Source organism: Drosophila obscura, unplaced genomic scaffold (genome assembly GCF_018151105.1).
Source record: "Drosophila obscura isolate BZ-5 IFL unplaced genomic scaffold, ASM1815110v1 contig_150, whole genome shotgun sequence".
NCBI lineage: Eukaryota > Metazoa > Arthropoda > Insecta > Diptera > Drosophilidae > Drosophila > Drosophila obscura.
In genome coordinates this window covers 5,788,616-5,800,922 of record NW_024542736.1, presented here as the reverse complement: position 1 = coordinate 5,800,922, position 12,307 = coordinate 5,788,616, and the positions used below count along the sequence as shown (strand labels likewise).

The following is a 12,307-nucleotide window of genomic DNA, read 5'->3' as shown; positions in this document are numbered from 1 at the left end:
GATGATTGGAATACCCGGACTGCAGTTCTGGTCTTGTCTTCTTTTGGATCTTTCCCATTTGCGAACAAAGAGTTTTCTGCAGAATTCAAGACATTTAAAACAAAAACTGGATTCCCTTGCGGGGGTTTTTTTTTATCAACAAGGGGTTGCCAAGCACTGAGACACTGCTACCAACTGGTGACCCTCTTTGTTATTAATCGCTTATTAAATCATTTTCGATCCGCGTCAAAGTCTTCTCCAAAATGGGGATCACGCGCCCAGCGGCTGATCTATTGCGCAGAGGCTGGAGGCGAACGATCAAACTAATGGAAAACAGACACCTTTTTCTCAGAGTAAGCGTTAGCCGACGATTTCTTGCCCTTTTCTCTGGCTATCTTCTAAGGAATGTGAGAGGGGCGAGGAGAAACTTTCCTTCAGGGAAAGGCACTTGATATGGATCTCGGATCGATCTCTTCTCTGTGACACTTTCACGCCATTCGCCATGAATATTTATAAGTTCAGCCGCCCGTTCAGGTGACTGCTCGATGTGGATTATGTGGTCATAATTAGATATGTAACACTCTGAGGGGCAATTTACGTTACTCATACGCAGTGGAACCGTGTAAAGCCCCACGGGGAAAGAGGGACGTGGCACATTATAGAACAATTAAATGTGCATAAATAACCCCAGAGTCAGTCAATTATAATTTTTGAGCACATTTAATTCGCTTTTAATTTCGCTGGCGTGCGGATAATTGTTTTCACTGATTCTCTGTTTGTTTGTCTCTGCCGTTTCTTTCCACCCTTCTATCTGTTTTTGGCTAAATACCCATTAGCCGTGGCCAACCGATGCTGTGTGAGGCCGGTATTCGTCTTGTTTGGCCAGCATAAATCTTGAGAGCCCGTGGGCGTCATACTTTTGGAGAGATTTGTGATCTCTCTCAGCCCTTGAGCAGCCCTGATTTCGGCAGCTATAGCGGGGGATCATGGAATCCCAAGGTGTTTGCCTGTTTGATAAGTGCAATCACGTGGACTGGGGTGTGGGGTGTGGGGTGCGGGGAGTGTTGTGGCCTCCGGTGGAGTAGTCATATCGTTGATCTGTACGCATTGCTTGCTCCAGATAATTGTTTGATTATGGAAAGCACGTTCCGGGGAACACGAGTATAGCTGTATAACTGCAGTTGCATCTGAGTCCATAAATATACTCGTAGGTGGATCTCGAAAGACAGGCAAATAGGAGAAAAACTCCGAACAATGAATGACAATTGCCAGAGTCAAGCAAACAAACAAAAACTGTTAATTGTGCATTCGGTTAATTGTATAAGGCTTAAACATTACGCAAGCAGATCACCTCCCAGCTCCCCTCCTGGCACTCGCAATCGCACTCGCACTCGCACTCGTGTGCAGCGGCCTGCATTGAGGCGTGTAAAGTACCCGAGAGCCGAAGTAAGGCTTCACGTGACTCAAACCCGTCGATCGGGTTGGGTGGCGTTGGGTATCCACATTGGGTATTCATGTTCGAATATTATATCAATATTTATGTGCGAGACGACACTCGGCGACGTCTGAGGTCAGAGTCGAGGAAGTCCCCCTATAATGGATGTCAGGGACCCATGTTCAATGGCAGCCAGATTAGCCAAATGCCAGGGGCATGTCCTGCATAACATACCTGCTGATCATCCAAGAGCACCATCTCCCCACCAGCAAGACGAGAACAACAAGCCATCAATTGGCAGCGGCAGGCCTGGCCAAAGCGATTCTCTCTCACGTGATCGGGTCCGATCCAAAAGGCGATCCGATCAGCGCCGACCTGGGTCGGGGGAGACGCTTGCCGCTTTTATGGCGGCAATAACCGCAGGAATGGCAGCGAAACTGAATTAATTTTGGTCACATGACCGTGCCCAGAAGAAAACAAAACAAAATGTAGATATAAGCAGCAGCAAAAAAAGCACATCAGCATCTGTCGTTTGTACATTTTTACCCACATCATCATCATCAGAGGGGCACTCAAGAGCAGAAAGGAAAGTTTTTGGAATGGAATATCAGAGAAGTGAAGGCGGCATTGATTGTCTCCTATAAGTATAGAATTTCCCAATGGTCACCATTCTTTATAATTATTTATTTATTATTTTTATATATTTTTTTCTTTAAAGGTTCTAATCCCCCGACCATGAGCACCCCTGCTGCTGCTGCTGCTGCTGGTGTCGATGATTATTCAAATGTATAGCATATTCCGTCCGAGTCATCAAAATGATAATTTCGAGCGATCTGGTCGTGTGACTAGTTTGCTATGTTGTCGTCATCTCGAATTGATTTGTTATGCCAGACCAGACCAGACCAGACCACAGCAGACAAAATGCAAATCATCGAAGCATAGAGGCAAGAGAACAATCTCCCCTCCCCCTTCCCAGTCCACAAAAAAAATAGCAATTGCTATGGGAACTACTTACTGGCATATCCCGAGTAAGTAAGGCCCATTAAAAAGTGGCTAATTTCGCAGTCAGGTGCTAAAACCAATCCAACCAAGTGGCGTGCTAATGGGTGGCCAACAAGCTCCGCAAATTAACAAATCAATTTTCGCGAGTGATAAACAAAAAGTCAAACAAAATCACACGTCGGAAACAACAGAGAGCGGAGCGGAGCAGAGCGTCACGTTCCCGGTTATCAGTCATGCCAAATGCCAAACATTTCAGCGGGCGAGACAATTGAAATTGTAATTGGATCTGAAATTGGTGGAGACATGGAGACCCATTACAATTGATGGCCCGCTAATGGAAAGGGAGCTATGTACGACTGCGATGATCGGGTCCCAGTCCCAGACCGACCCAGACCCAGACCCGTGCCTCTGGTCGGAAGCCAGTTCAATGCACGCCATGTCATGCCATGGCATGCACAATGCACACGCGACTCGTTCTGGGGGGGCCATGGGACTATTCCAGGCGGGGTTACCCGAGCATATGCATTGTTTCAATTCTCCATTTAAGTCCAACCATTAGCATAGCTACGTCTTTTTCTCGAAACATTTGCTTAGATTAGTGGAAGATTTCCTGATGATTATCTGGCGCGTTTTTACAATGTTTTTGTTTGCTTTGCCCCGCAAGCCGCGAGCTGAGATAATGTAGCAGCAGATGTCACATTGATGGAGCCAAAACCGCCCGCGTTCCGTCCCGTCCCGTAGCCAGAGGAGATACAATCTTGGCGCTCTGCTGTTCCGTTTTCTGTTTGGATTTGGGCGTGCAAACAGCGCCAGGTTTATCGCTCTTGGCCTCTAGGTAGAGGCCAGAGCCCGGCAAATATGCGCCACTGGCTGTGATCAAATATAGATAAAAGGCAGAAGTACCGATCGTCATCGGAGCTGCATTCCTCTGGCATTTAGCAATGCAAATTTCTCGCATACCAGATGAATCTGCGGATGCCTGATTTATGTGCCCTCCGGAGGCAGGTGGTCTCTAATTTATTATCCCAGAGACTCTCTCTCCCTCTCTCTGCTGTTGCACAAGCGTTAGTTACGAGTTACAACGGCATGGAGATGCAGTCGGACATTCCTTAACCTCCGCTGTAATCTTATCGGATGGGACTGGCACTCGTTTCCGTGGACAGACGACATCTGTCAAATACTTGTGTTTAGTCGTATGCTAGACTGCAAATTATGATGATTTATGGAGCGGGAATGGCCAATCAATTAAGTCGATTCCAAGCCGATACGGAGCCATAATTTCAGGCAGCGCCAGCCATAAAGATACGCCTAGGCGGATAATCTGCACTGGCAGCCAGAGTCGGATTTGAGTACAATCAGAATTTATTTCGACAAAGTATTGTGGGGCCTAGCAGAGCTTAAGACTAGAAAAAACGAATGGTGATGGTATCCTGGAGAAATACACGAAACGAGTGGGAGTGCTTTTCAGTGTAGTGTAGTGTGTGGGGTGTAGGATAGTGCCTAAAAGTATGCCATGCTAATCAGTGGAAAAGTGTGTATTGGATTCTTGGTTTATTTGAGCAAACGAGCGAGCGCTGGGCGCCTTCCAATGGTTTCTAAAGCGAAAAAAAAAAAACAATATATAGCAGAAGAGAGACCCCTAAAGGATCCTTGTATGAAACATTTTTGTGACTTCAACAGAATGAACTGAAAGTGTAGGCGAGTGTATGGGTGAGTGTGTGACTGCGCGTGTGCTGTGGAGTGGCCTTAGTCCTCCAGGGTTACGTTGCGGAAGAGATACGACATGGACTCCTTGTTGTGGATGCGGCGTATGGCCTCGGCGATCAGTATGGAGATGTCGATCGTCTTGATTTTGTGGCACTGCAGTTTCTGTATCTCGTGTGGAATGGTATTGGTGACAACGATCTATGGATGCAGATAAAACGATGAGTTAGCTCCACGAAAATCCTTTGGAAAAGCGTGCCCGAACAGACCTCATCAATGCAGGACTCATCCAGCAGACGGGGCGCATCCGAGCTGAGCAGACCGTGCGTGGCCAGCACGTAGATCTTGCAGGCTCCGTTCTCCTTCAGCATCTCGGCGGCGGCCACAAACGATTGGACATCATCAATCAGATCATCCTAAGAGGGAAGAAAAAGACATTAGAAGGGAACAGAACAAGGCATTCTCTGGGTGTCGCAGTACTCACCACCATGATGGCTATGCGTCCCATTTACATCGCCCACAATCGTGAGCGGCGGCTTGACCTTAACCGGGTGCTCCGGCACGCCCACCGACACCGAGGTGGTCCGCTGACGGCTGCTGCTGCTGATGGGTGCGTGTTGTGGGGTAGAGTTTCTTTATGGATTAGAGTCGAGTCGGGGTTTCACGTTGGTGTCGATTGTCGAGTGTGGTGCATGGTGTGTGGTGTGTGGTGTGGTGCGTGTCGGTAACCAAAAAAGAAACAGAATCATGGGGGTGGGGGGTTCGGGTGTGGTGGAAGAAAGGGTGGAAAGGAATGGCAATCAATTAAAAATCATAAATTTATGCAAACATAATAATCAAATGAATAAAGAAATACGAACCTAGGCGCCGCTGGTAAGCACATTTCAACTGAATTTCCTAATAAATTGCTATACGCACTGCATGGACACAAATAAAGAGAAATTTCGTTTGGTTTTCTTCGTTTCGGATGCTCGGATTGTGGAATTTCGAATTCAGCTGCCAGCTGCCTCTCGTATCGAGCTTTTGGCAGTTGGTGGAAACAGAAGCGAAAGCGGTAGCAGAACAATCAGAATAAAGCGGCTACAAATAGTAGGAATCTACGAATAAAGTGCCTGCCTGCCTGTCTACGGCTGTGAAGTACGGAACAGAACAGAACAAAAGCCAACAACAGGATCAGGAAGAGTGCGTTTCAGAAAAGGGATTAATATTTCAAAATATTGATTGATCTTTGACTCTATAACAAAACGAGTTTCTTGTATAGATAATGGATTGGATAGTAGAATAAAGTCAAAGAGTCAACCGATATTTCTCTTACAATTCCGAAACACACACTTCACCTTTTATGATATTTTCCAGATAAATGCAAGTTGTAAAATGATTTGATAGCTTTGTGGCTGGGTAAATGGCGAACAGTCAAGTGCTAATTCAAATAAAACAATACAGATTCTAGTGCAGAGTGCTAATCAAATGATTCAAAGTGCTTCCAGCTTCGGTTTTAGAACAAAGTTTGGAGGGAAACAATAACAACAAAACACAACCAGAACTCATAGAAGAACTCAAGACAGACAATTGCTAGTGCTGGGGCAGCAGCGAGGCCTACAACGGATCCAACTGATCTGTAGGACTGTGGGACTTACCTGGTCGGTGGAGGCGAGTACCGGCCATCGACCTCATCGCTCTCTGCCTCCTTTTGCTCCCCATGGATGACGGCCAGGCCCAGGCGCAGTCGCTCCGCGTACGAGTTGGCCTTTTTGGCCACTCCTGGATTGCGGGCCACAATCACGGAATTCCGATATTCGGGTATCTGCCATGGGGCCAAGGGGATTCATTTAGTTCTGTGTTTATTGCAGACTAAGACTGCGACTCACGCTCTCCTGGATGTACTGCAGAAGGAAGGGCGAGGCCCGCAGATTGTCCACGGGTATGTCGAAGAAGCCCTGGATCTCCTTCTGGTGCAGATCCATTGTGATGATGTGCGTGAGGCCCGAGGTGCACATCATCTTGGCCAGCAGCTTGGAGACGATGCAGCCACGTTTGCGCATCTTGCACTGCTTCGAGTACGGCAAGTACGGGATCACGCCAACGATGGAGCGGGCCGATGAGGTCTTGCACGCATAAGCCATGATGAGCAGCTCCATAATGTTGTTGTTGGCATCCCTGAAGCAGAGGGAGAGAGTGTTGGATGGTATGGTACTATGGTATGGAGACTGTATCTACTTGGTGCCCGTCTGGATGATGTAGATGTCCTTGCCCCGGACCGAGTCACTGATCTCGACAATCGTCTCGCGGTTGGACTTGTGGAAGACGGAACAGCCGCCGTTCTTCAGGCCCATGCGCTCGGCAACCATGTTGGCGAGATCCGGATGCGAGTTGCCATTGATGATGACAATGTCCGAGGTGGAGGTGTTGTCCATATCGCTCCTGCAACGCTTCGGTGGGCGCACGCTGCCTAATCTGTAACGTAATCAGAGAATTTTATGAGTGTGGCACACCAAAAAGAGGGGCGGAGGGGAAAACACAACTCAAAACAGAAAGCGTGGGAATGAGTGGGGGTTGCGGGGGGATAGCTACCTGCGTTTGGACATGCTACTGTGGATTGGGGTTCATTCACTCCCGTATTCCGTAATGTATCCCGTAATCCCATAACCATTAATATAACGCATACGCCACGGCGTTGCCGCAGTCGTTACCGTGCCCACGTTACCCTGGCGCGCGCGTGGGGAACCCTGCCACGTATATCGATTAGCCCCAGTGAACCAATTCCTCGGCAGAACAGAGAACACAGAACCGAACCGCGGGAACGCAATGGCAATTAGTGCTGCTGCTGCTGCTACTTTGTTGCCCAGTTTGGTGGCGACTCCCTGGCTAAGGCAACCGAAACAGAAACCGCAGTCGCGCCAATGCGCATTCCCTCTTCCGGTATTCCGGTATCGATCAAACAAGGGGCACACATGTGAGTGGCGTGGCAACGTCAACGTGTGCCGCCGTCAGACCCACAGCGGAACCGCCACTCAGTCCGTCAGGCAGACCGTAGGCAGGAGTAGCGGTGTCTGCTACACGGGGACTAACACCATCTCAGATAGAAATCTACGCGCACGCGACTTGCCGCGACATTCGAGTGGCATCGAAGAAAAGCGAAAGCCAAAGGAAAGCCCAAGGAACGCCATCCTTAGGTGCAGGACAGTGCGGGGCGTTTCGCTGGCTAATTGAATTTCTATTTCTGAGTTCCCTCGCAGGTCAATCGCGGGCGAAGTGGAGTCAGCAGCAGCAGGAGCGGCAGCGGCAGCGGGCAGCAGCAGGAGCGGAGCAAGTGCATGGGTTGAGGAGGAGGAGGCACAGGAATGGGCGATTCAGGTGAGTGAAAATGACCATAAATGTGGCAGTGATAAGGAATCTACGATGCCAGCCATATTTGTGGCCATAACGAGATATGAATACCCTAAAAGAAGGCGGACAAATACTTCAGGTGGAATATTTTGTGGGGTTTAAAGGAAACCTTGAAGAGCCCCCGTTGATATTTCCAAGAAGTGAAGGAAACTTCAGGTGTCTACGGCATCGATAAAGAGTAGCCATTGAGCTTTCTTCCGAACATTATATATGGCATAATTATTCCGACTTTCGTTTCTCATATATGTGTAAGAAAGTGGAGGGAATGGAAATTAAATCGAGAGCATCCATGGGAAATTAAATAGTGCAGCAGCTTCTAGGAATCATATTAATCCAAGGATATTACCAAGGGAAGGGTTGAACAGTTCCATTTTTAGGGTATCGATGAACCTTCAAGGCTCCCGGCATTCCACATGCCTCCTTTGGGAGGTAGGGAGGGTGCGGCGACGCAACCACGAGGCGACTATTCAATTTTAGACACATTTGACGTCTCGTTTAGAATTTTCTTGAGGCGTTGCAGTTGCAGCAGCGAGTGCAGTGGAAACTTGCGGCACGCATATGCATATGTGCCACAAAACGGGGCAGCAGCAGGGGCTGTGGGGCACAAGTTTAAAGATAGCATCTGGGTGGGATTAGAAAGGAGGCGGCGGCCCATCAGCAGGCGGAGAAAGTTATGGCACGCTGCCTGCCAAAGGATTAGCCTGCTTCAGACCACTTCAGAGGCCCTTCGACTTAGAAGAAAGTAGAACGTTCCTCGAGGCAGACGCACACGCGGAGAAAACGGAACAAGCGACAAAATGCTGGGCATAGCCTGTGATCCGCTCCAGCACACGAGCATGTACGAGCGTGGCTCGGATGGTACTTGAAGAATCGCGAGAATATGAAACCGCATTCCACTGGCACTGATCGATTCTCCTCCCAAATTTGCATTTGCAGACAGCGAGGACAGCGATGGAGAGGGCGGCCTGGGCAATGTGTCCCGCGTGATCATCCGTCCGCCGGGCCAGAGCGGCAAGGCGAAGCGCGGCCATCTGTGCTTCGATGCGGCCTTCGAGACGGGCAATCTGGGCAAGGCGGAGCTGGTGGGGGAGTTCGAGTACGATCTGTTCCTGCGGCCGGACACGTGCAACCCGCGCTTCCGCTTCTGGTTCAACTTCACGGTGGACAACGTCAAGCAGGACCAGCGGGTGCTCTTCAACATCGTAAATCTCAGCAAGAGCCGCAATCTGTTCGCCTCCGGCCTCACGCCGCTGGTGAAGAGCTCCAGCCGCCCCAAGTGGCAGCGCATGTCCAAGCGGCAGGTGTTCTTCTACCGCTCGGCCATGCACCAGGGCCACTACGTGCTCAGCTTTTCCTTCATCTTCGACAAGGAGGAGGACGTCTACCAGTTCGCCCTGGCCTGGCCCTACAGCTACTCCCGCCTCCAGTCCTATTTGAATGTGATCGACGCCAGGCAGGGCACTGACAAGCGTTTCACCCGTTGCGTGCTCATCAAGTCGCTGGTGAGTGGATGGAGAGAACTCCCCTATTTCCTGTCTGTTATCTGTCTGTTCTTTCCCGCAGCAAAACAGGAATGTGGATCTGCTGACCATCGATCAGGTGACGCAGAAGCAGCGCTCCACCAATCGCTTGGATCGGAGCTTCATTCGCGTCATTGTGATCGTCTGTCGGACGCATTCGAGCGAGGCCCCCGCCTCCCATGTCTGCCAGGGCCTCATCGAGTTCCTCGTGGGCAACCATCCGATAGCGGGCGTCCTGCGCGAGAACTTTGTGTTCAAGATCGTGCCGATGGCCAATCCGGATGGCGTGTTCCTGGGCAACAACCGGTGCAACCTGATGGGGCAGGACATGAACCGCAACTGGCATCTGGCGTCGGAGTTCACGCAGCCGGAGCTGCATGCCATCAGGGGGATGCTGAAGGAGCTGGATAATTCAGATGTGAGTGTTTGGGTCTTGCACTGGAAGTGAATCTCCAAAGGAGGTTACTCACCTGATCCCTTGCACCCTTTGCAGACATATCAGATTGATTTTGTGATCGATTTGCATGCCAACAGCAGCATGCACGGCTGCTTCGTGTACGGGAACACGTACGAGGATGTCTACCGCTACGAGCGGCACCTGGTCTTCCCGCGACTCTTCGCCAGCAACGCCCCCGACTATGTGGCCGAGCACACCATGTTCAATGCGGACGAGCGGAAGGCGGGCAGCCTCAGGAGATTCAGCTGCGAGCGCCTCAGCGACACGGTGAATGCCTACACCCTGGAGGTGTCCATGGCAGGGCATTTCCTACGCGACGGCAAGACGGTGGCCCTCTACAACGAGGATGGATGTGAGTACAGACCGGCCGGCAGATGCTCTCAAGATCCCCACTAGATCTTCACTCTTCGTAGATTACCGCGTGGGTAGGAATCTCGCCCGCACCCTGCTCCAGTACTACCGCTTCATCAACATCCTGCCCGTGCCCCTTGTGCCTGAGGTGCGGGGCAAGCGTAGGGGCCGCCTGCGCAACCAGCACTCCCGCTCCCGCTCCAAGACGCGCTACGAGGTCAAGCCCCGGCCCAAAACCCCGCGCTGCCACGCCCCCATATCGTACAACAACCTCAGCATCTGCTACGACTCGGGGGGAGGAGGCGGAGGATCCTCGGATGAAGGAGGCTTGTCCCCCGTCAGACCACTGGCACCGGGCAGCAGCAGCTTCAGCGGCTGCCGCAACTACCGGCGGGCGGCCACTGCCACCTGTCCTGCGGCACACGACCAGTATTCCTCCTTTTCCTTGGGTGCACTTAAAACAGGGAGTGATCATGGAGGAGCCGTTGGCCAGGGCAAGAGATCGGCCAGGGTGACCATCGAGGTGCCGCTGCCCGTGAACGTGCCCCCCAAGCCCTACCTCTCAATCATCGACCTCAACCAGCTGACGAGGGGCAGCCTGAAGCTCAAATCGAGTAGCTTCGATGCAGCCGATAGGCGATAAGCGAGTGAGAGTGGGAAAGAGTGAGTGTGAGTGTGAATAACCGTAATTGTTCTTTTTGTACGCTTTGCTTCGTTTTTTCAAAATAAACAGTTATTTCTCAGTAAATTGAGCAACAAGTCAGGCGGGGGCGTGCAGCAGCGGCGAATGAGTGGCAATTTGCTGGGCTTATCCGCCTTATCTCTGTGCTGTTGTGCACCATTTGGCCCCCCGCCAGGAGTGGACTCGCAGGGAGGGAGGGAGGTGAGGTGTATGGATTCGACACATTGCATTGCGAGAAAGCACTCATATCGTATCATGTCTAGTGCTAGTGCAAACGTATACAAAGCGCCGTTAGATGAGACTACGAACAAATAAACAAAGAGCCGCCACTAGACAGAGACACACACTGCACACTGCGCAAAATGAGTGGCGCTTATCAGGCCTTGAGTCGACCCCATCCACTCAACAACAGCACGTGAGTGCAGAGTGCGAGTGTAATATCAATGAGCTGGACGTTTGTCCCACTTTTATCTTATCTTATACACACATAAATATAGCAATATATAGCAATGCAGTCAGCGGCAGGCAACAGCTGTACCACCACCATTACCTGGAGATGGATCGGATCGGGGACGAGGCGACAATATTCTCACTCAGGCCACACACACAACTCGGAAAACACGCGCGAAAACCGCTGATAAGAGTGTGGCGAGCGTGCCAGCAGGCAGGCGGAATGGGTGTGAAGCAACCGAAAGACCGAACCGAGGGCTTCCGACCTGATTAACGCTTTCAATTAACATGAAATCAATAAAAAAGACAGACCGCACACTCTTCTTTCTCGGTTCCTCTTTTGTATAAATAAAAGCGAATTGGAATAGAAGGCAAAAAGGAGCGCAAAACAGAGTGTGGTGAGCGCGGCCAGCGTTGCCAGACTGGCGGAGTGAGATGCGAACAGCTGTTTGTGTGGCCATATATGAATGCAATTACTTAAATTATTCAAATAAATGTCTTTTAATGGCAAAATAACAAAACTAAAGCATACCAGGCTAAGGGGAAGGGTTGCAGAAGGTGACACGTTGGGAGCAGGAACTGGTTTTTTGGTTAGCACACAATTTCAAATTGGTTAAACAAACAAGCAACAGAATTGTATTTATAAACGAATATATTCTCACAACCTGGCTAACAGCATGTTGACGGGCACTGGGTTGATGGAATGTGGATTGGGGGAAAGGGAGAGAGGAGAACAAAAATGATTGAAACACAAAATGGGAGGGAGGAGGAGACACATACACACAAACACGCAGTGGGAGACACTAATTAAATTATATATGGAACACAGAAATATGTAAATGGATAGCCAAAAGCCGCTTTTACTTGTTCCGCTGCAGCAGCATGACGCAGTTCCTCTGAAAATTTCTGCACTTCTTCGATATCTATATCTTCTTTTTCTTCTTCTCTTGTTTTCGTGGTTTTATCTGAATTATTGATTGAAATTGTCGAGTTATTATTACAGTTATTCTGCCTCTGTCGCTGCGCGTGAGAACTGCAACTGAATTTGAACGATGCAGCCACAGAGAGAGAGAGCGGGAGAGAGACGTACACACAGACACACAATAAACTTAGCTGAAGCAACTAGAGAAATAATTACTCTTGTGGTAGGACGGACACGTTCGAACTTCGAAATTAAATTTTCTCCGAAATGCCAGCTGTTGAGTGTTGAGCGGCGGGCTGCCAGACTGTCGTAGTGCGCCAATGAGCACATTTTGTGAACACTCGGAAAAGCACTCGATTGGCAAATCGGTGAGCGGGCAAAACTTGAAAAGTGAAGCGTGCAAAATGGTGTGAAATTG

The 12,307-nt window shown here is 49.9% G+C and overlaps 2 protein-coding genes across 2 annotated transcripts; one reads left to right on the top strand and one right to left on the bottom strand.

The window, feature by feature from the left end:
• Positions 1-3,760: 3,760 nt before the first annotated feature.
• LOC111067532 (phosphoribosyl pyrophosphate synthase-associated protein 2) lies at positions 3,761-11,946 on the bottom strand. Its single transcript, XM_022356659.2, is given in 8 exon segments — positions 3,761-4,321; positions 4,390-4,536; positions 4,605-4,625; positions 4,627-4,723; positions 5,758-5,924; positions 5,989-6,277; positions 6,338-6,574; positions 11,832-11,946. Coding segments are annotated over 8 exon segments (1,137 nt in total). The 5' UTR covers positions 11,852-11,946; the 3' UTR covers positions 3,761-4,162.
• LOC111067559 (cytosolic carboxypeptidase 6) lies at positions 8,305-11,219 on the top strand. The gene is given in 6 exon segments (XM_041596442.1): positions 8,305-8,365; positions 8,444-9,009; positions 9,071-9,836; positions 9,898-10,718; positions 10,787-10,932; positions 11,015-11,219. Coding segments are annotated over 4 exon segments (1,974 nt in total). The 3' UTR covers positions 10,479-10,718; positions 10,787-10,932; positions 11,015-11,219.
• Positions 11,947-12,307: the final 361 nt, after the last annotated feature.